The sequence below is a fragment of the Salvelinus alpinus genome, chromosome 1 (assembly GCF_045679555.1).
Source record: "Salvelinus alpinus chromosome 1, SLU_Salpinus.1, whole genome shotgun sequence".
Taxonomy (NCBI): domain Eukaryota; kingdom Metazoa; phylum Chordata; class Actinopteri; order Salmoniformes; family Salmonidae; genus Salvelinus; species Salvelinus alpinus.
In genome coordinates, this window is record NC_092086.1 from 107313261 (window position 1) to 107338161 (window position 24901).

The 24901-nt window shown below is 47.7% G+C and overlaps 1 protein-coding gene across 4 annotated transcripts in view; it reads left to right on the top strand.

The window, feature by feature from the left end:
* LOC139538258 (rab GTPase-activating protein 1-like) overlaps nt 1-23997 on the top strand; it is a 175538-nt gene extending 151541 nt beyond the window's left edge. For 3 of the 4 annotated variants that reach the window (XM_071340109.1, XM_071340116.1, XM_071340129.1), the window contains 7 exons: nt 7257-7349; nt 8196-8306; nt 8988-9092; nt 10439-10522; nt 12124-12195; nt 14930-15124; nt 19009-23997. In XM_071340109.1, the coding sequence (XP_071196210.1) occupies nt 7257-7349; nt 8196-8306; nt 8988-9092; nt 10439-10522; nt 12124-12195; nt 14930-15124; nt 19009-19131 (783 nt within the window). In that variant the 3' untranslated portion in view covers nt 19132-23997. Of the gene's footprint in view, nt 1-7256; nt 7350-8195; nt 8307-8471; nt 9093-10438; nt 10523-12123; nt 12196-14929; nt 15125-19008 lie in introns of those variants that run through there. The other variant, XM_071340122.1, reaches the window with a different exon arrangement.
* The last annotated feature ends 904 nt before the right edge of the window (nt 23998-24901 follow it).

A 24901-nucleotide genomic window follows, 5' to 3' on the forward strand; every position in this document is an offset into this window, starting at 1 on the left:
GCTAACTCTGTCATGCTGAATCTACCCTGGCTAACTGTGTCATGTTGAATCTACCCTGGCTAACTCTGTCATGCTGAATCTACCCTGGCTAACTCTGTCATGTTGAATCTACCCTGGCTGACTCTGTCATGTTGAATCTACCCTGGCTAACTCTGTCATGCTGAATCTACCCTGGCTAACTGTGTCATGTTGAATCTACCCTGGCTAACTCTGTCATGTTGAATCTACCCTGGCTAACTCTGTCATGTTGAATCTACCCTGGCTAACTGTGTCATGTTGAATCTACCCTGGCTAACTGTGTCATGTTGAATCTACCCTGGCTAACTGTGTCATGTTGAATCTACCCTGGCTAACTCTGTCATGTTTAATCTACCCTGGCTAACTCTGTCATGCTGAATCTACCCTGGCTAACTCTGTCATGCTGAATCTACCCTGGCTAACTCTGTCATGCTGAATCTACCCTGGCTAACTCTGTCATGCTGAATCTACCCTGGCTGACTCTGTCATGTTGAATCTACCCTGGCTGACTGTGTCATGCTGAATCTACCCTGGCTAACTCTGTCATGCTGAATCTACCCTGGCTAACTCTGTCATGCTGAATCTACCCTGGCTAACTCTGTCATGTTGAATCTACCCTGGCTAACTCTGTTATGCTGAATCTACCCTGGCTAACTCTGTCATGTTGAATCTACCCTGGCTAACTCTGTCATGCTGAATCTACCCTGGCTAACTCTGTCATGCTGAATCTACCCTGGCTAACTCTGTCATGTTGAATCTACCCTGGCTAACTCTGTTATGCTGAATCTACCCTGGCTAACTCTGTCATGCTGAATCTACCCTGGCTAACTCTGTCATGTTGTTTTCTCTTTAGTTTGAATCTACTCTGGTCAATTGAGTCACTTAATGTTGTCTTCGGTTTGTGTCTTGGTTAGGGTTTGGTTTGCATACTGTACAAGGAAATAACTGTGTGGCTGTACAGTAGAAACACACAAACAGTAAGTTGGTTCAGAATCTAGTCCCTTTTACAAGCGAATGAACATCTGGGTGAATTAGATTGAATGCAGGGAGGGCATTCCTTCTTACTGGAAAATGAGTGGATCAATTACCAGTTATACATGAGGCTTTGATTCTAATGTAGCAGTTTATATGCTTCAATAATGGGTGGATCAGGAAGCAGTCAGTATGACTGAAATGGAATACTACTCGTAAATAACCTGTGGAGGGAAGTGTTGAGCTATAGGAGAAACTGTCAGCTATATAACCTGTGGAGGGAAGTGTTGAGCTATAGGAGAAACTGTCAGCTATATAACCTGTGGAGGGAAGTGTTGAGCTATAGGAGAAACTGTCAGCTATATAGCCTGTGAATAACCTTTTCTCCTGTGCTCTTTACTCACCTAGAAAGTACCTCATATTTTACATCTTATATGAATGTATCTACATATTTGGAAATGCATCTAAAAACATCTGCAATAATTCTCAGATGTATTTGTCTAATCCCAAACGGCATACCTCTGCTCTGCCTGGACCTAGGAACTCTGGTGTGTGCTTAAACACATTTATCTTACACATTTGGACTGCATCTAACAACTTTTTCTCAGAGGAGGTTGGCTTATCCTAAACTACATTACACATACAGTCCATTTGGTCAGAGATGACCTGTGTCCTTGTACTCTGATTCAGACAGGTGTTCTGTTTGGCCAGCTGGCTATAGAACAGGCCTCTCTTGTCTCATGGGTTATATCTATATCATATAACACAACTGTCTACCATATCAATTGTGTTTTTGTAATGGCAGTAATGATCACATGACCAGTAATTAAAAGGGTATGTTAGAACCAAGGTAGGCCGAGGGGTCAGGCCTGAGGTCATGCACCTCTGACATCTGACCTTTTTGACAGGTCTGGTCACCTGACCCCGCTCCCTGGTAGAGAGGCCGTTTTAGAGAAGGACCTTAAGGGCTGAGGGGTACAGGCAAGGTCCTCAGGGTGACACACAAACACACACACACACTGAGATCCTCAGTGTCACCAAGCTGTCACCAGAAATCTAATTCTGTCACTGCGGCGACCGCAAGGACAAAGTAAAACCCAGAGCCAGGTGGCAGGATCTGAGAGGTGGACCAGATTCCTTTCTCCTCTCAGCTTCTTGCATCTCCTCTCAGCTTCCTGCCTCCCCTCTTAATCCCCTGCCTCCCCTCTTAACTGCCTCCCCTCTTAACCCCCTGCCTCCCCTCTTAACCCCCTGCCTCCCCTCTTAACCCCCTGCCTCCCCTCTTAACCCCCTGCCTCCCCTCTTAACCCCCTGCCTCCCCTCTTAACCCCCTGCCTCCCCTCTTAACCCCCTGCCTCTCCCCTCAACCCCCTGCCTCTCCCCTCAACCCCCTGCCTCTCCCCTCAGCCCCCTGCCTCTCCTCTTAACCCCCTGCCTCTCCTCTCAACCCCCTGCCTCTCCCCTCAGCCCCCTGCCTCTCCTCTTAACCCCCTGCCTCTCCTCTCAGCCCCCTGCCTCTCCCCTCAGCCTCCAGCCTCTCCACTCAACCCCCTGTCTCTCCTCTCAAAACCCTGCCTCTCCCCTCAACCCCCTGCCTCTCCTCTCAACCCTCAACCCCCTGCCTCTCCCCTCAACCCCCTGCCTCTCCTCTCAACCCCCTGCCTCTCCTCTCCTCTCAACCCCCTGCCTCTCCTCTCCTCTCAACCCCCTGCCTCTCCCCTCAGCCCCCTGCCTCTCCTCTTAACCCTCTGCCTCTGCCTCTCCTCTCAACCCCCTGTCTCTCCTCTCAACCCCCTGCCTCTCCCCTCAACCCCCTGCCTCTCCTCTCCTCTCAACCCTCAACCCCCTGCCTCTCCCCTCAGCCCCCTGCCTCTCCTCTTAACCCCCTGCCTCTCCCCTCAGCCCCCTGCCTCTCCCCTCAGCCCCCTGCCTCTCCCCTCAGCCCCCTGCCTCTCCTCTCAACCCCCTGTCTCTCCTCTCAACCCCCTGCCTCTCCCCTCAACCCCCTGCCTCTCCTCTCAACCCTCAACCCCCTGCCTCTCCTCTCAACCCTCAACCCCCTGCCTCTCCCCTCAACCCCCTGCCTCTCCTCTCCTCTCAACCCTCAACCCCCTGCCACTCCTCTCAACCCCCTGTCTCTCCTCTCAACCCCCTGCCTCTCCCCTCAACCCCCTGCCTCTCCTCTCAACCCTCAACCCCCTGCCTCTCCACTCAACCCCCTGCCTCTCCCCTCAACCCCCTGTCTCTCCTCTCCTCTCAACCCCCTGCCTCTCCTCTCAACCCCCTGCCTCTCCTCTCAACCCCCTGTCTCTCCTCTCATCCCCCTGCCTCTCCTCTCCTCTCAACCCCCTGCCTCTCCACTCAACCCCCTGTCTGTCCTCTCAACCCCCTGCCTCTCCCCTCAACCCCCTGCCTCTCCTCTCCTCTCAACCCCCTGCCTCTCCCCTCAACCCCCTGCCTCTCCTCTCAACCCCCTGCCTCTCCTCTCAACCCCCTGCCTCTCCCCTCAACCCCCTGCCTCTCCCCTCAACCCCCTGCCTCTCCACTCAACCCCCTGCCTCTCCTCTCAACCCCCTGCCTCTCCTCTCAACCCCCTGCCTCTCCTCTCAACCCCCTGCCTCTCCTCTCAGCCTCCTGCCTCTCCTCTCTTCACAGCCTCCTTCCTCTCCTCTCCTTGCAGCCTTCTGCCTCTCCTCTCCTTTCAACCTCCTGCTTCCTCTCAGCCTCCTGCCTCTACTTTCTTCACAGCTCCCTGCCTCTCCTCTGAGCCTCCTGCCTCTCCTCTCAACCCCCTGCCTCTCCCCTCAGCCTCCTGCCTCTCTCATCATTCTCCTGCCTCTCCCCTCAGCCTCCTGCCTCTCCCCTCAGCCTCCTGCCTCTCCCCTCAGCCTCCTGCCTCTCCCCTCAACCCCCTGCCTCTCCCCTCAGCCTCCTGCCTCTCTCATCATTCTCCTGCCTCTCCCCTCAGCCTCCTGCCTCTCCCCTCAGCCTCCTGCCTCTCCTCTCCTTGTAGCCTCTCCTCTCCTTTCAACCTCCTGCTTCCTCTCAGCCTCTTGCCTTTCCCCTCAGCCTCCTGTCTCTACTCTCCTTGCAGCCTCCAGCCTCTCCTCTCCTTTCAACCTCCTGCTTCCTCTCAGCCTCCTGCCTCTACTTTCCTCACAGCTCCCTGCCTCTCCTCTTCTCCTCTCAGCCCCCTGCTCCTCCTCTGCTCATCTCTCCTCTGCTTCTCTCTTATTTTCCACTCTCTACCACCCTGTTCTTCCCAGGAGCTCTACCAGTCTCCCACTGAGCTATCTTACATCACTGGTAGATTAGCATTGAGGTAATGTTTGTATTACTCTACTTTAGTCTGTACAAGCTACTTTACAGAGGCAAGCAGGTGTTACAGTAATATGAGTCCCTCCTTTAGTCCCAGGGACTTTACTCTGCTCAGAATCAACCAGTTGTTTTCTACTGTGGCTTCAGTAAGAGAGAGGCGTACAGCAGAGCCACTGTTTACAGGCAGTACACACCCACACACATAGTCTGTATAGTGCATACACAGTGAAACACACACACAAGCTCAAACTCTCTCTCTTTTTCTCACTCTCACTCTCTCACACACACACACACACACACACACATATCCTTCCCTTTTTTGTAAGCACTGTAGTTGTGTGGTTGTGCAGTTCTATAAATGTACTTGGTTCCAGAGCCTGGTTCCTATGTGTGTGTGTCTTTCACTGTGTATGCACTATACAGTGTGTGTGTGTGTGTGTTTTATATAGCGCTCAGGTGCAGGATTAGAGATTAACTCTAACAACAGACACACACACACACACAGGCAGACAGCACAGAGCTTCAGTGTTTTTCAAACAGCCGTGGAGTGAGGGCATTTTTCTCTCTCACTCAACTGCTACAGTCGACTACTTGGCCCTTTCAGTAGATCGTGTGAATGTGATAGTGTGGGAATTCAGTTCTAGCTTACACAAAAGAAGTTCTCTCACAAATAAACAAAAACATTTTTGGAATATGAAAATACAATTTTTATTCAAGCTTTATATAATGATCACATGTACACAGACACACACTGTTTAGTGCACACAGTTTATTTCATCAGCACGTTGGAAGACTTGGAGTTTTAGGGATGACTCTTTCAGATCCGGGTAGACACACACTTAGGATGAAGATACTCTCATCCTGTCATAGGTTGTGTCAGTAGTGTCCAGTTTGCTAGTCTCCAACTCTGCTGTCGGTCTGGGACAGCAGCTGTGGTTCTGGGACAGCAGCTGTGGTTCTGGGACAGCAGCTGTGGTTCTGGGACAGCAGCTGTCGGTCTGGGACAGCAGCTGTCGTTCTGGGACAGCAGCTGTCGTTCTGGGATAGCAGCTGTGGTTCTGGGACAGCAGCTGTGGTTCTGGGACAGCAGCTGTCGTTCTGGGACAGCAGCTGTCGGACTGGGACAGCAGCTGTCGTTCTGGGACAGCAGCTGTCGTTCTGGGACAGCAGCTGTGGTTCTGGGACAGCAGCTGTCGTTCTGGGACAGCAGCTGTCGTTCTGGGACAGCAGCTGTGGTTCTGGGATAGCAGCTGTGGTTCTGGGACAGCAGCTGTGTTTCTGGGACAGCAGCTGTCGGTCTGGGACAGCAGCTGTTGGACTGGGACAGCAGCTGTCGGACTGGGACAGCAGCTGTCGGACTGGGACAGCAGTTGTCGGTCTGGGACAGATTGAGTCTCTGTCTAGACGGGCACCTCCTGACTTCAACCCTCTAATTTTATCACAGTGCCTGCCTGCCGTTCTGTCTCAACCTCACTATGGACTGTCTCATTTGCCACAAAACGCACACACTCACATACACACACACGCACATTCAAATATTGAAGGCTAGCATTGAAATGTAGGCTGTGCTGTTCCAGATACAAACACACCCACTAGCTCCTGAGCCATGATAGCAGGGGTGTCAGTAATGTAGCCAGGTTACCCACTATAGCTGAATCTGCAGTCATCACTGGGTTCATTATGGACCGCTCTTCCACAACAGACCCGGTTCTGTACTGTGGTCTGAGCCGGAGGAAATCACAGCCGGCTAAATAGATCTCATTTACAACGTGCTGCCTGCTGGAGAAAGAGCATATTTACACCCCTACACACACACACACACACAGGAGGGAAGGGGAGAGAGGAAGAGGGGAGGGAAGAGGAGGGGAGAGAAGAGGAGGGGAGGTAAGGGGAAGGGAGGGAAGAGGACGGGAGGGAGGGAAGAGGACGGGAGGTAAGGGGAAGGGAGGGAAGAGGACGGGAGGGAAGAGGACGGGAGGGAAGAGGACGGGAGGGAGGGAAGAGGACGGGAGGTAAGGGGAAGGGAGGGAAGAGGACGGGAGGGAGGGAAGAGGACGGGAGGTAAGGGGAAGGGAGGGAAGAGGACGGGAGGGAGGGAAGAGGACGGGAGGTAAGGGGAAGGGAGGGAAGAGGACGGGAGGGAGGGAAGAGGACGGGAGGTAAGGGGAAGGGAGGGAAGAGGACGGGAGGGAGGGAAGAGGACGGGAGGGAGGGAAGAGGACGGGAGGTAAGGGGAAGGGAGGGAAGAGGACGGGAGGGAGGGAAGAGGACGGGAGGGAGGGAAGAGGACGGGAGGGAGGGAAGAGGACGGGAGGTGAGGGGAAGGGAGGGAAGAGGACGGGAGGGAGGGAAGAGAACGGGAGGGAGGGAAGAGGACCGGAGGTAAGGGGAAGGGAGGGAGGGAAGAGGACGGGAGGGGAGAGAAGAGGACGGGAGGTAAGGGGAAGGGAGGGAGGGAAGAGGACGGGAGGTAAGGGGAAGGGAGGGAAGAGGACGGAAGGGAGGGGGAGGGAAGAGGACGGGAGGGAGGGGGAGGGAAGAGGACGGGAGGGGAGAGAAGGGCAGGGAAGGGAAGGGGAGGGAAGGGGAGGCAGAGCATCGAAATAAATGTTATGCGTCGCACAGACAGATGCATGGTTGTTCATGGGTTTTTATTAAATGGGAAGAGGTGCTATACTGTACATGCAGGATAACCTTCAAGTAGCTCGTGCTTGACACATTTGCAGGTTTGTGTGTAGACGGATAAGTGAACCCATATGAGAAAGTTACTATTTCGTTTTTATTGGGTATTTCAGCTATCACCTGACTGGTACTGTCATCAAAGATGCCTTTGTTCCATGACTAGAGCTGTAAGCAGACAGAGGCTATGAGGAGCCTTCACCTCTGTGTTTACTGTACGTACATCTGTAGATGTTGTCCAGTTACAGTGGGTCTGTCTGTCCCTACAGATCAGCCAGAAGAAGCTGAAGAAGTATGAGAAGGAATATCACAGCATGAGAGAGCAGCAGGAGCAGCAGGAGGCTCCCATTGAGAGATATGAGGTACGGACACTCAACCAATTCATTAATCAATGTGTTAGATTGTTTACCTGCTTTCAGTCGTTCTATTGTATTGACTTTTGTTATCTTCTTCCAAGAGAGATACAGAACATTTCAGTGATCCAGGGAGTCCAGTTCATCTCTGAAATAGACTGTGGACACATGCACCTACTTGTACACATATCCAATCCCAGCCCAGTGGAATCCATTAGCTAGTTGTAATGCCATTCATGTCTGCAGTGCAGGTGAATTTGTGTACTGCAGACAGGTCCATTTTTTTTATCAAGGTTCTCAGAGGTTGTTATTTACAAGAATAGTGTAACATTATATATGTCACCAGTCCACTGAAACAGGAAGACGATCTGACGATTTTCAGTAGAGCTCTCTCTCTCTCTCTCTCTCTCTCTCTCTCTCTCTCTCTCTCTCTCTCTCTCTCTCTCTCTCTCTCTCTCTCTCTCTCTCTCTCTCTCTCTCTCTCTCTCTCTCTCTCTCTCTCTCTCTCTCTCTCTCTCTCTCTCTCTCTCTCTCGTCTTTCAGCAACAGGCTACTCTCTCTCTCATCTTTCAGCAACAGGCTCTCTCTCTCTCTCTCTCTCGTCTTTCAGCAACAGGCTTTTATCTCCTCTCTCTCTCTTCTTTACTCTTTCCACTCTTCATCTCACTGACTCCTCTTAACTTTCTCTCCCAATATCTCTACTTTCTCCCCCTTTTCCTCTCTTCTCCACTCACTCACTCACTGACTCACTCACTCACTCACTCACTCACTCACTCACTGACTCACTCACTCACTCACTCATTCACTCACTCACTCACTCACTCACTCTTACCTTCCTCGTCTCCTCCGCTGTAGAGGGAGAACCGTCGTCTCCAGGAGGCTAACATGCGTCTGGAGCAGGAGAATGATGACCTGGCCCATGAACTGGTCAGCAGCAAGATCGCTCTGCGCAAAGACCTGGACAACGTAAGACACATCCCACATGTATCCTGTTTTACCTGTGCAAGTCTGTAAATGTGTATGTGTGTGTTTATACATTTTCTAATACTCTGCTAGGTTTTTCTTGTCATTTGGCATTAGCTAATGACAGTTGACCTGGTCACCGTACCCATGTGTCTGTCTGTCCCTCAGGCTGAGGAGAAAGTAGACGCTCTGAGTAGACCTGTACACTGTACCCGTCTGTCTGTCTGTCTGTCTGTCTGTCTGTCTGTCTGTCTGTCTGTCTGTCTGTCTGTCTGTCTGTCTGTCCCTTAGGCTGAGGAGAAAGCAGACGCTCTGAGTAGACCTGTAGACTGTACCCGTCTGTCTGTCTGTCTGTCCCTTAGGCTGAGGAGAAAGCAGACGCTCTGAGTAGACCTGTAGACTGTACCCGTCTGTCTGTCTGTCTGTCCCTCAGGCTGAGGAGAAAGTAGACGCTCTGAGTAGACCTGTACACTGTACCCGTCTGTCTGTCTGTCTGTCTGTCTGTCTGTCTGTCTGTCTGTCTGTCTGTCTGTCCCTTAGGCTGAGGAGAAAGCAGACGCTCTGAGTAGACCTGTAGACTGTACCCGTCTGTCTGTCTGTCTGTCTGTCCCTTAGGCTGAGGAGAAAGCAGACGCTCTAAGTAGACCTGTACACCGTACCCATGTCTGTCTGTCTGTCCCTCAGGCTGAGGAGAAAGTAGACGCTCTGAACAAGGAGCTGTTGATGACCAAACAGAAGCTGGTGGATTCAGAGGACGAGAAGAGACGACTAGAGGAGGAGTCTGCACAGGTCTGACTGGCTGGCTGGCTGTCTAACTGTCTGGCTGTCTGGATAGCTAGCTGTCTGTCTGACTGTCTGGATAGCTGGCTGTCTGTCTGACTGTCTGGATAGCTGGCTGTCTGTCTGGATAGCTGGCTAGCTGTCTGGCTGGCTAGCTGTCTGTCTGGCTAGCTGTCTGGTTGGCTGTCTGGCTAGCTGTCTGTCTGGCTAGCTGTCTGTCCGGCTGGCTAGCTGTCTGGCTAGCTGTCTGTCTGTCTGGCTAGCTGGCTGTCTGTCTGGCTAGCTGTCTGTCTGGCTAGCTGTCTGGCTGTCTGTCTGGCTAGCTATCTGTCCAGCTGGCTAGCTGTCTGGCTGTCTGTCTGGCTAGCTGTCTGTCCGGCTGGCTAGCTGTCTGGCTGTCTGTCTGGCTAGCTATCTGTCCAGCTGGCTAGCTGTCTGGCTGTCTGTCTGGCTAGCTGTCTGTCCGGCTGGCTAGCTGTCTGGCTGTCTGTCTGGCAGTCTAGCTGTCTGTCTGGCTGTCTGTCCGGCTGGCTGTCTGGCTGGCTGTCTGTCTGGCTGACTGTCTGGCTAGCTGTATGTCCGGCTGGCTAGCTGTCTGGCTGACTGTCTGTTTGGCTAGCTGTCTGGCTGACTGTCTGTTTGGCTAGCTGGCTGTCTGTCTGTCTGGTTGGCTGTCTATTTAAAATAAAATAAAGATTCCTTTAGTATTGGAAAAGAGAATGGAGGTCCACTGACAATGGACATTGATGTATTGGTTTGATCCATAAATATACCATTGTCCTTTGGAGAGTCGCTGAATGTTTTGTCCATCTTCAGATTGCTCGTCTGTTGATGCACCTTGATTGGAGAGCAGTGTTGTTTCTCTGTTTCTGTCTCTTTAAGACAGAGGGGGATGATGTCTGTGCACTGTGGCCACTGCCTGTGTTCCAGGACTTTGGTCCAACACAGGACCTGCCAATACCTGCTTTCTCTATGTTATTTCTCATGACATCCACTTACGGGAGAAACAGTCTCTCAAGGGACATCTGTTGCTGTCCTCTTCATGACTACATTACACTCCTCGTTGAGTGTGTCACTACTGTAGGTAGTTTATACAGGCCCAAGGACAGTTGACTGCTGACTGACAGGAGGTTATCATGTAGGTCACAGTAGGCAGCCATGAGTATCATTCATTCAGTGTATAATATCAATGTGTGTGTCTGCGTGTGTGTCTGCGTCTGCGTGTGCGTCTGCGTCTGTGTGTGCGTCTATGTGTGCGTGTGTGTCTGCGTGTGCGTGTGCGTCTGCGTGTGTGTCTGCGTGTGCGTCTGCGTGTGCGTCTGCGTGTGCGTGTGCGTCTGCGTGTGCGTCCACAGCTGAAAGAGATGTGCAGACGGGAGCTGGGTAAATCAGAGTCTGAGATAAAGAAGAATGGTTCCATCATAGGAGAGTACAAACAGGTAAGCTGACAGGAGATATACGATTTTTACTTTTGTTCTACGTATATAAAGTAGTTTAAAATTGTATTCTACATAGTGACATATTTATTACTTACCTAGGGACTGTGGATGTAAATTAGCCATCTAGGTAATTTGTCTACACTATGTTTTGATCACAGGGCCTCTCGAGTGGCGCAGCGGTCTAAGGCACTGCAGACAGACACACACATACACACACAGACAGACAGACAGACAGACAGACAGACAGACAGACAGACAGACAGACAGACACAGGCAGACAGACAGACACAGGCAGACACACAGACAGACACAGACAGACAGACAGACAGACAGACAGACAGACAGACAGACAGACAGACAGACAGACAGACAGACAGACAGACAGACAGACAGTTGAGTCAGTATGTTGGCAGCAGCCACTCAATGTTAGTGATGGCTGTTTAACAGTCTGATGGCCTTGAGATAGAAGCTGTTTTTCAGTCTCTCGGTCCCCGCTTTGATGCACCTGTACTGACCTCGCCTTCTGGATGATAGCGGGGTGAACAGGCATTGACTCGGTGGTTGTTGTCCTTGATGATCTTTATGGCCTTCCTGTGACATCGGGTGGTGTAGGTGTCCTGGAGGGCAGGTAGTTTGCCCCCGGTGATGCGTTGTGCAGACCTCACTACCGTCTGGAGAGCCTTACGGTTGTGTGCAGAGCAGTTGCCGTACCAGGCGGTGATACAGCCCGACAGGATGCTCTCGATTGTGCATCTGTAGAAGTTTGTGAGTGCTTTTGGTGACAAGCCAAATTTCTTCAGCCTCCTGAGGTTGAAGAGGCGCTGCTGCGCCTTCTTCACAACGCTGTCTGTGTGGGTGGACCAATTCAGTTTGTCCGTGATGTGTACGCCGAGGAACTTAAAACTTACTGCCCTCTCCACTACTGTCCCGTCGATGTGGATAGGGTGGTGCCCCCTCTGCTGTTTCCTGAAGTCCACAATCATCTCCTTTGTTTTGTTGACGTTGAGTGTGAGGTTATTTTCCTGACACCACACTCCGAGGGCCCTCACCTCCTCCCTGTAGGCAGTCTCGTCGTTGTTGGTAATCAAGCCTACCACTGTAGTGTCGTCCGCAAACTTGATGATTGAGTTGGAGGCGTGCATGGCCACACAGTCGTGGGTGAACAGGGAGTACAGGAGAGGGCTCAGAACGCACCCTTGTGGGGCCCCAGTGTTGAGGATCAGCGGGGTGGAGATGTTGTTACCTACCCTCACCACCTGGGGGCGGCCCGTCAGGAAGTCCAGTACCCAGTTGCACCCTCCGACCTTTGCGCCCCCCCACCCTCCGACCTTTGCCCCACCCCCCACCCCTACACCCTCCGACCTTTGCCTCCCCCCACCCCTACACCCTCCGACCTTTGCCTCCCCCCCACCCCTACACCCTCCGACCTTTGCCTCCCCCAACCCCTACACCCTCCGACCTTTGCCTCCCCCCCCACCCCTACACCCTCAGACCTTTGACTCCCCCACACAGTCCAATACGTCCCCACAAGTTTTGTCTGTCTGTGTAGAGTTGACCTCAGTGCTCTGTTTGACCTTTGACCTCTGTGTTGACCCCTGTAGATCTGCTCTCAGCTCAGTGAGCGTCTGGAGAAACAGCAGATCGCCAACAAGGAAGAGGTGGAGAAGATCCGGGTGAGTCCCCATCATCACATGACCTGACACACGATCACATGACAGACCGCAATCACATCAAACAATCACGACAATCACATGACAGATATGACAGACCACTGTATTAAAACACGTGACGTCACACACACAAATGACGGGCAAGACACACAATCAATCACATGACACGCAATCACGTAACATGACAGAGTACTGTATTCAAATGTTGATGCTCTGTCTGTGTGGCTGTGTGAGTTTTTGTAGTTGTGCTTAGCGAGTTAACGTATGTTAACTCTGTTGATGTATGGACTGTTTATGTATACAGGTTAGTCTCATGTAGAATGGCAAGTGTGTAGTATCAACAAACATGATTATAGCCTTAGTGTAATTATATGCAAACAGTAGTCTAATATGAGGATTATGATAAAGAATCCATTGCGAATCCCTTTTGATGACACAGACAGAGTAGCCCAGTTCTTTGTTTGTGAACAGTGATAGTGGATGGCAAGTACAGCCAGGGCTGTATGGTTTCTCATGTCCAGGCTAGGCGTGGTGATGGGGCGGAAGAGAAGGCTCTTGAAGCAGCTGAGGACTGTCTCGCCAGTGGAGGAGAGACACTCACCCTGACACTCACCCTGACCCTCACCCTGACACTCACCCTGACACTCACCCTGACCCTCACCCTGACCCTCACCCTGACCCTCACCCTGACACTCACCCTGACACTCACCCTGACCCTCACCCTGACCCTCACCCTGACCCTCACCCTGACCCTCACCCTGACACTCACCCTGACACTCACCCTGACCCTCACCCTGACACTCACCCTGACACTCACCCTGACACTCACCCTGACACTCACCCTGACCCTCACCCTCACCCTGACCTTGACACTCAGCCTGACACTTAAAACCTCTTCTCATCCCCTTGCTAGCTTCCTTACAACCACACTGTCCATTACAGCAGCAGCAGCCTGTACTTACTCAATCCCACACCGCCCGGGGGGCTTATATACTCCCTTAAAAGATTGCCAATAGTACTGTTTGTCCATTTTGAAACGCCGTAGCCAGTATACGCTTCCTCAAAATAGCCAGCTTTAATCTAAGATAATTCAAGATATGTCATTTATTTTGACGTTTTTGCCAAAGAAATCTTAGTCATGCAATTTTACATCTAACTCATATTTCTTTCAGTTAAAAAATTAAAACGAGCATTGAATGACAACTAAGATTTTATTGAAGTATCACTCCTGTTGACCAATCACCGACGAAGGGGTGTAGACTTCGGCTTACCTCCAGGAAAAAAATGTGTGTGCCCAAACAGCCGAAAAAACGCTAACCGAAGTCCAAAACATCACAAAATGTCTTCATAATATATACACAAACTATACCGAACTGTTTCAGCAGGGAAGCATGCGGACGCCTTTAGATGCTCTGTGGTGTAGTGTTATAACCTGTACCTGATTTATATAGTATAGTGTTATAACCTGTGCCTGATTTATATAGTATAGTGTTATAACCTGTACCTGATTTATATAGTGTAGTGTTATAACCTGTACCTGATTTATATAGTATAGTGTTATAACCTGTACCTGATTTATATAGTGTTATAACCTGTACCTGATTTATATAGTGTTATAACCTGTACCTGATTTATATAGGATAGTGTTATAACCTGTACCTGATTTATATAGTATAGTGTTATAACCTGTACCTGATTTATATAGTGTAGTGTTATAACCTGTACCTGATTTATATAGTGTTATAACCTGTACCTGATTTATATAGTGTTATAACCTGTACCTGATTTATATAGTGTTATAACCTGTACCTGATTTATATAGTGTTATAACCTGTACCTGATTTATGTAGTGTTATAACCTGTACCTGATTTATGTAGTGTTATAACCTGTACCTGATTTATGTAGTGTTATTACCTGTACCTGATTTATATGTTGTAGTGTTACAACCTGTACCTGATTTATGTGGTGTAGTGTTATAACCTGTACCTGATTTATATGGTGTAGTGTTATAACCTGTACCTGATTTATATAGTGTAGTGTTATAACCTGTACCTGATTTATATAGTGTAGTGTTATAACCTGTACCTGATTTATGTAGTGTTATAACCTGTACCTGATTTATGTAGTGTTATAACCTGTACCTGGTTTATATAGTGTTATAACCTGTACCTGGTTTATATAGTGTAGTGGTATAATCTGTACCTGATTTATGTAGTGTAGTGGAATAACCTGTACCTGATTTATGTGGTGTAGTGTTATAACCTGTACCTGATGTATGTAGTGTTATAACCTGTACATGGTTTATATAGTGTAGTTTTATAACCTGTACCTGATTTATATAGTGTATTGTTATAACCTGTACCTGATTTATATAGTGTAGTGTTATAACCTGTACCTGGTTTATATAGTGTAGTGTAGTGGAATAACCTGTACCTGATTTATGTGGTGTAGTGTTATAACCTGTACCTGATTTATATAGTGTAGTGTTATAACCTGTACCTGATTTATATAGTGTAGTGTTATAACCTGTACCTGATTTATGTGGTGTAGTGTTATAACCTGTACCTGGTTTATATAGTGTAGTGGAATAACCTGTGCCTTCTACGGGTCTAACCCGTAGAAGGCTGTGAGAAGTACAGAGTCCTCCTTAACAAGTAGGGTCATCTCTAATGGGATAAGGTTAGGGTTAGAGATGCAATGTTGTAACCTGGCCTATGATGTCTCTCTCTCCCCCAGCTGAAGGTGGAGGGCTGTGAGAAGTGCTCTGTCCTCTTCAACAAGGAGGGTCGTCTAAAGGCAGTGAAGAAGATGGAGGGCAGCGAGGAAGAGACGGATGAGGAGAAGGAGGGTCTGAAGAACCAGCTCAGAGAGATGGAGCTGGAACTGGCCCAGACCAAACTACAACTGGTGGAGGCAGAGTGCAAGATACAGGTACTGACTCTGACCAATGATACAGGTACTGACCCTGACCAATGATACAGGTACTGACTCTGACCAATGATACAGGTACTGACCCTGACCAATGATACAGGTACTGATCCTGACCAATGATACAGGTACTGACCCTGACCAATGATACAGGTACTGACCCAGACCAATGATACAGGTACTGACCCAGACCAATGATACAGGTACTGACCCAGACCAATGATACAGGTACTGACCCTGACCAATGATACAGGTACTGACCCTGACCAATGATACAGGTACTGACTCTGACCAATGATACAGGTACTGACTCTGACCCAGACCAATGATACAGGTACTGACTCTGACCCAGACCAATGATACAGGTACTGACCCTGACCAATGATACAGGTACTGACTCTGACCAATGATACAGGTACTGACTCTGACCAATGATACAGGTACTGACCCTGACCAATGATACAGGTACTGACCCTGACCAATGATACAGGTACTGACTCTGACCAATGATACAGGTACTGACCCTGACCAATGATACAGGTACTGACCCAGACCAATGATACAGGTACTGACCCAGACCAATGATACAGGTACTGACCCAGACCAATGATACAGGTACTGACCCTGACCAATGATACAGGTACTGACCCTGACCAATGATACAGGTACTGACTCTGACCAATGATACAGGTACTGACTCTGACCCAGACCAATGATACAGGTACTGACCCTGACCAATGATACAGGTACTGACCCTGACCAATGATACAGGTACTGACCCTGACCAATGATACAGGTACTGACCCTGACCAATGATACAGGTACTGACTCTGACCAATGATACAGGTACTGACTCTGACCAATGATACAGGTACTGACCCTGACCAATGATACAGGTACTGACCCTGACCAATGATACAGGTACTGACCCTGACCAATGATACAGGTACTGACTCTGACCAATGATACAGGTACTGACTCTGACCAATGATACAGGTACTGACCCTGACCAATGATACAGGTACTGACTCTGACCAATGATACAGGTACTGACCCTGACCAATGATACAGGTACTGACTCTGACCAATGATACAGGTACTGACCCTGACCAATGATACAGGTACTGACCCTGACCAATGATACAGGTACTGACTCTGACCAATGATACAGGTACTGACCCTGACCAATGATACAGGTACTGACCCTGACCAATGATACAGGTACTGACTCTGACCAATGATACAGGTACTGACCCTGACCAATGATACAGGTACTGACTCTGACCAATGATACAGGTACTGACTCTGACCAATGATACAGGTACTGACTCTGACCAATGATACAGGTACTGACCCTGACCAATGATACAGGTACTGACTCTGACCAATGATACAGGTACTGACTCTGACCAATGATACAGGTACTGACCCTGACCAATGATACAGGTACTGACTCTGACCAATGATACAGGTACTGACCCTGACCAATGATACAGGTACTGACTCTGACCAATGATACAGGTACTGACTCTGACCAATGATACAGGTACTGACTCTGACCAATGATACAGGTACTGACCCTGACCAATGATACAGGTACTGACTCTGACCAATGATACAGGTACTGACTCTGACCAATGATACAGGTACTGACTCTGACCAATGATACAGGTACTGACTCTGACCAATGATACAGGTACTGACTCTGACCAATGATACAGGTACTGACTCTGACCAATGATACAGGTACTGACTCTGACCAATGATACAGGTACTGACTCTGACCAATGATACAGGTACTGACCCTGACCAATGATACAGGTACTGACCCTGACCAATGATACAGGTACTGACTCTGACCAATGATACAGGTACTGACTCTGACCAATGATACAGGTACTGACTCTGACCAATGATACAGGTACTGACTCTGACCCAGACCAATGATACAGGTACTGACCCTGACCAATGATACAGGTACTGACCCTGACCAATGATACAGGTACTGACTCTGACCAATGATACAGGTACTGACTCTGACCCAGACCAATGATACAGGTACTGACCCTGACCAATGATACAGGTACTGACCCTGACCAATGATACAGGTACTGACTCTGACCAATGATACAGGTACTGACCCTGACCAATGATACAGGTACTGAACCTGACCAATGATACAGGTACTGACCCTGACCAATGATACAGGTACTGACTCTGACCAATGATACAGGTACTGACCCTGACCAATGATACAGGTACTGACTCTGACCAATGATACAGGTACTGAACCTGACCAATGATACAGGTACTGACCCTGACCAATGATACAGGTACTGACTCTGACCAATGATACAGGTACTGACCCTGACCAATGATACAGGTACTGACTCTGACCAATGATACAGGTACTGACTCTGACCAATGATACAGGTACTGACTCTGACCAATGATACAGGTACTGACTCTGACCCAGACCAATGATACAGGTACTGACCCTGACCAATGATACAGGTACTGACCCTGACCAATGATACAGGTACTGACTCTGACCAATGATACAGGTACTGACTCTGACCCAGACCAATGATACAGGTACTGACCCTGACCAATGATACAGGTACTGACCCTGACCAATGATACAGGTACTGACTCTGACCAATGATACAGGTACTGACCCTGACCAATGATACAGGTACTGAACCTGACCAATGATACAGGTACTGACCCTGACCAATGATACAGGTACTGACTCTGACCAATGATACAGGTACTGACCCTGACCAATGATACAGGTACTGACTCTGACCAATGATACAGGTACTGACCCTGACCAATGATACAGGTACTGACTCTGACCAATGATACAGGTACTGACTCTGACCAATGATACAGGTACTGACCCTGACCAATGATACAGGTACTGACTCTGACCAATGATACAGGTACTGACCTTGACCAATGATACAGGTACTGACCCTAACCCAGACCAGACCAATGATACAGGTACTGATCCTAACCCAGACCAATGATACAGGTATTGACCCTAACCCAGACCAATGATACAGGTACTGACTCTGACCAATGATACAGGTACTGACTCTGACCCAGACCAATGATACAGGTACTGACTCTGACCCAGACCAATGATACAGGTACTGATCCTAACCCAGAGCAATGATACAGGTACTGATCCTAACCCAGACCAAGGATACAGGTACTGACTCTGACCCAGACCAATGATACAGGTACTGGTCCTAACCCAGACCAATAATACCGGTACTGACTCTGACCCAGACCAATGATACAGGTACTGATCCTAACCCAGACCAATGATACAGGTACTGATCCTAACCCAGACCAATGATACAGGTACTGACCCTAACCCAGACCAATGATACAGGTACTCACCCTAACCCAGACCAATGATACAGGTACTGACCCTGACCCAGACCAATGATACAGGTACAAATCCTAACCCAGACCAATGATACAGGTACTGACCCTAACCCAGACCAATGATACAGGTACTGACCCTAACCCTAACCCAGACCAATGATACAGGTACTGACCCCTGACCAATGATACAGGTACTGACTCTGACCAATGATACATGTACTGATCTCTAACCCTGACCCAGACCAATGATACAGGTACTGACCTCTGACCCTACCCCAGAACTCACCTGGCTATAGCAACTGATGTCTACTGATATCACTTAATTTAAATTCAGCTACTATATTCTAACAATTCATGAATTAATTCCTGAAGGGAATTTGAGGCACTACAAGTTTGAATGATTTCTAGTCTGTCTCCTGTCCCATTACCCCAGGCTAGCTATGCTGCCCCTTGCCGAACCTCCTTCCTGTATGTTTTCTTCCCTGCAGGACTTGGAGCACACCCTGGGTCTGGCCCTGAACGAGGTCCAGGCAGCCAAGAAGACCTGGTTCAACAGAACCTTAACCTCCATCAAGACCGTGACGGGAGCACAGGGGAAGGAGACTACCTAACCTGAGACCCCCCTCCTCTCCTCCTCGACCACAGACCGTTCCCTGCTGCTCCCAAACCTCGACCCGTTCCTCTCCCAGCCTCCCCCCCTCCTCCCCCTGGTCAGGGGTACCAGCCACTAACTTGACCGGAGCGAACCAAACCACAACAGGAGTTTTAAATAAGGACTGAGCTCACTGCCCCAAACTAAATGATATACTTAATTAAAACAGAAACAGAAAAGAAAAGAGTCTTCAACATTAGTCTTTATACTACTGATATTTAACAGGTCAGGAAGGAGTTGTAGAGAGTTACCTGAACTGTCCTCTCTCCAGACATGGGAAATACAACACTCCATTTTACTGTCCTCTCTCCAGACATGGGAAATACAACACTCCATTTTACTGTCCTCTCTCCAGACATGGGAAATACAACACTCCATTTTACTGTCCTCTCTCCAGACATGGGAAATACAACACTCCATTTTACTGTCCTCTCTCCAGACATGGGAAATACAACACTCCATTTTACTGTCCTCTCTCCAGACATGGGAAATACAACACTCCATTTTACTGTCCTCTCTCCAGACATGGGAAATACAACACTCCATTTTACTGTCCTCTCTCCAGACATGGGAAATACAACACTCCATTTTACTGTCCTCTCTCCAGACATGGGAAATACAACACTCCATTTTACTGTCCTCTCTCCAGACATGGGAAATACAACACTCCATTTTACTGTCCTCTCTCCAGACATGGGAAATACAACACTCCATTTTACTGTCCTCTCTCCAGACATGGGAAATACAACACTCCATTTTACTGTCCTCTCTCCAGACATGGGAAATACAACACTCCATTTTACTGTCCTCTCTCCAGACATGGGAAATACAACACTCCATTTTACTGTCCTCTCTCCAGACATGGGAAATACAACACTCCATTTTACTGTCCTCTCTCCAGACATGGGAAATACAACACTCCATTTTACTGTCCTCTCTCCAGACATGGGAAATACAACACTCCATTTTACTGTCCTCTCTCCAGACATGGGAAATACAACACTCCATTTTAATGTCCTCTCTCCAGACATGGGAAATACAACACTCCATTTTACTGTCGTCTCTCCAGACATGGGAAATACAACACTCCATTTTACTGTCCTCTCTCCGGACATGGGAAATACAACACTCCATTTTACTGTCCTCTCTCCAGACATGGGAAATACAACACTCCATTTTACTGTCCTCTCTCCAGACATGGGAAATCCAGCGCTCCATTTTACTGTCCTCTCTCCGGACATGGGAAATACAACACTTCATTTTACTGTCCTCTCTCCAGACATGGGAAATACAACACTCCATTTTACTGTCCTCTCTCCAGACATGGGAAATCCAGCGCTCCATTTTACTATCCTCTCTCCAGACATGGGAAATACAACACTTCATTTTACTGTCCTCTCTCCAGACATGGGAAATACAACACTCCATTTTACTGTCCTCTCTCCAGACATGGGAAATACAGCTCTCCATTTTACTGTCCTCTCTCCAGACATGGGAAATACAACACTCCATTTTACTGTCCTCTCTCCAGGCATGGGAAATACAACACTCCATTTTACTGTCCTCTCTCCAGACATGGGAAATACAGCTCTCCATTTTACTGTCCTCTCTCCAGGCATGGGAAATACAACACTCCATTTTACTGTCCTCTCTCCAGACATGGGAAATCCAGCGCTCCATTTTACTGTCCTCTCTCCGGACATGGGAAATACAACACTCCATTTTACTGTCCTCTCTCCAGACATGGGAAATCCAGCGCTCCATTTTACTGTCCTCTCTCCAGACATGGGAAATACAGCTCTCCATTTTACTGTCCTCTCTCCAGACATGGGAAATACAACACTCCATTTTACTGTCCTCTCTCCAGACTACTTGCACCAACAACAACTCCAACTGTAATCTAGGTACTACCAGAGCTAACTAACAGCCTCCTCCTTTTCAAACTGAGCTTTTCTCATTTCTGTTCTATGATACCTTTCTTTTTCTATATATGCGTGATTCTGAACATGCTTATGAATAAACATGATGAGTGAAAACTGAGCACACCAGAGTGTATGTATGGGTGTGTTTATTAATGTGTGTGTGAGTGTTAATGTGTATGTGTGTGTGAGTGTGTGTGTTAATGTGTGTGTGAGTGTTAATGTGTGTGTGTGTGTGAGTGTGTGTGTTAATGTGTGTGTGAGTGTTAAGGGGAGTGTTAATGTGTGTGTGAGTGTGAGTGTTAATGTGTGTGTGAGTGTTAATGTGTGTGTGAGTGTTAATGTGAGTGTTAATGTGTGTGTGAGTGTTAATGTGTGTGTGAGTGTTAATGTGAGTGTTAATGTGTGTGTGAGTGTTAATGTGTGTGTGAGTGTTAATGTGTGTGTACGTGTGCATGAGTACGTATGTTTGTGTGCATGTACAGGTAACTGCCAAAATAATGGAAGCGATTAAATGAGGGATAGAAAGTATTTAGAAAGCAGGTGCCTCCACACAGGTGTGGTTCCTGAGTTAATTAAGTAATTAACATCCCATCATGCTTAGGGCCATGTATTAAAATGCTGGACAGACCATTATTTTGGCTTCCATGGCTATACCCCCTATAGGATGACAAGACCCCCATCCACAGGACACGAGTGGCCACTGAATGGTTTGATGAGCATGAAAATGATGTAAACCATATTCAATGACCGTCTCAGTCACCAGATCTCAACCCAATTGAACACTTATGGGAGATTCTGGAGCGGAGCCAGAGATGGTGTTTTCCATCAACAAAACACCAAATGATGGAATTTCACTTGTAGAATCTATGCCCTGGGTACGTTGAAGTCGTTCTGGCTCGTCCCAGCGCTCTATGAAGACACTTTATGTTGCCATTTCCTTTATTTTGGCAGTTACCTGTATGACTGATGATGTTTCTGGGTGTGGTCTTCCTGTGAAGTTTAGCAGGATAGGAGCTAGGTGCTATATAGTGGGCTGAGGGGGGAGTTATATGAGGAAGAGTATCTTACCGATGAAGCCTTGATTTTCAGGTTGAGGGGAACATGGTAAACATTATGTACAGGGTAACAGTAGATATATAAGCAGCAGCCTGGGGTCTGTCCGGTTGCTTGGTGTAGTAGTAGACAGGGGCCACTAGTGGTTGGTCCTGGCGCTGTTCTCACAGTGCGCTTTCTGGGCTGTCCGAGCGTGGCTGGGCTCAAAGCATGGGAGCTCAGTGGCTGGAATTGCAGAGACAGATATGGGTGTGGCCCTCCCTTGCCTCAGACTCCACCCACAGACGTAGAACAGAACCTCCCCCTTTGGGACTCCTCCCCCCATGGCTGCGTCCAAAATGGCATCCTACTGGTCTCCTATCAAAAGTATCCTACTATATAGGGACTAGGGTTCCGTCCTCCTCTCTAAGACCAGCTGTTCCTCTGGCTTCTGTACTAGAAGACCCTTCATGACCTCTGACCTCATCAGTCAAGTTTATGCCATGTTATCCTAGTCACGGACACCACTCTCCCAACATAGACATAGACAGATACGCGTCACAGCCAGCCACCTACCGACCTACACTACTGACAGGGAGAGAAATGGCACACAGGTATTGTCTGGTCGTCAATCACAGGCTGTGTGCTTATGTGTACACTCTTATGTGGCAGAATGAGTCAGGGGTCAGGGTTTGTCAGAGGTCAAGCTGGCATTCTCTCTGAAAGAGTCAGGTGCACATTGTTGAATGTTATGAATAGAGCAGTCATGATTCCTCATTCTACATGTAAGAGAGATGTTTGTTGTTCTATATAATATATTTCTGTCTGAATCTCCGTTAGAGGTCTCTGTCCATATTGGGGAAGGCCCTACTCTCTACTGACAGTGTGTGTGTGTGTGTGGTCGGGGTGGGGACTTTGCACCTTAACATTCATATTTATAATGTATGGTATCTTTCTAATCTTGCTTAAAGGGAAAAATTCACTCAAAACCATTTTTTTTTTTTTTTTCACTAGTCCACTCTTGATACAGTCTCAAAATGTTTTGCATGTCAGCATTCAAGAGTCACTTGCCACATCATCAATGCGTTTTGCAGTGTATTTTTCCTTTAAGTCTGTGTTGATGCCAGTGGAAGGAAGGCCTGTGTAATGTACTGAGAACAAAGAGGTCCTTCTGTAAGGCACTGGGTTGTATATAAGAAGCATTAGAATGATGATAATGATTACGTTTTTAATTTTGTATTTCTACTGCTGTAACTGAACTAAATAATAATGTTGCCTATAATAACAATGTATTATTGTACTGTGTTACAGATTAATGATGATCATGACCTACATACAGTACCAGTCAACAATTTGGACACCTACTTATTCCAGGGTTTTTCTTTGTTTTTATTATTTTCTACATTGTAGAATAATAGTGAAGACATCAACACTATGAAATAACACATATGGAATCATGTAGTAACCAAAAAAGTGTTAAACAAGTCAAAATGTATTTTATATTTGAGATTCTTCAAAGTAGCCACCCTTTACCTTGATGACAGCTTTGCACACTCTTGGCATTCTCTCAACCAGCTTCACCTGGAAAGCTTTTACAACAGTCTTAAAGGAGTTCCCACATATTTCTAGAAAATAGTCAAAATAAAGAAAAACCCTGGAATGAGTAGGTGTGTCCAAACCTTTGACTGGTACTGTATGTTCTTTTGCTCAAAAGCTTTCCGTCTTAAACGTCAGACAAACTGCTGTCTCATCCATTACGTGACAAAATGTACCTTCATTCATCCAACATTTCTGAACGTGAGGAACATTGTAGAGTGTGTTACATTATTGTCTATACTTAATGCATTTTAATATAAACCTGTGAACTCAGACCACTTTGTTGTTTGTTTCATTCCTATTCTCATCCTAATGTATGCGTGGATCGTACACTTTAGAGGTCAGTCTATATTTCCTCGCGTCCCTGCGTGTTGCCTGTTCCATAGAGTTCTTATAGCATCTTATAGCAATTATAGCATCTCTTATGACCTGCTCCATTATCAATAGAAGGAATATCAGATTCCTGTTGCTATAATAATAGTATTAATAGTAATAATAATAATATTAGTAGTAATAATAATATTAGTCATAATAATAGTAGTAATAATAGTATTAATAATAATAATAGTAATAATACATGGGACTTATACTGAACAAAAATATAAATGCAACATGCAACAATTTCAAAGATTTTACTGAGTTACTGTTCATATAAGGAAATCAGTTAATTTAAATAAATTCATTAGGCCCCAATCTATGGATTTCGCATGACTGGACAGGGGTGCAGCCATGGGTGAGCCGTGGAGGGCATTGGCCCACCCACTTGGCAGCCAGAACCACCCACTATGGAGCCTGGCCCAGCCAATCAGAATGTGTTTTTCTCCACAAAAGGGCTTTATTACAGCCAGAAATACTCCTCAGCACCCCCACACCCCCCTCAGATGATCCCGTAGGTGAAGAAGCCAGATGTGGAGGTCCTGGGTTGGCGTGGTTACACGTGGTCTGCGATTGTGAAGCCGGTTGGACGTTCTGCCAAATTCTCTTAAACGACGGAGGCAGTTTATGGTAGAGAAATTAACATTAAATGCTCTGGCAACAGCTCTGGTGAACATTCCTGCAGTCAGCATTCCAAATGCACGCTCCCTAAAAACTTGAGACATTTGTGGCATTGTGTTTGTTGTGTGACAAAACTGCACATTTTAGAGTGGCCTTTTATTGTCCCCAGCACAAGGTGCACCT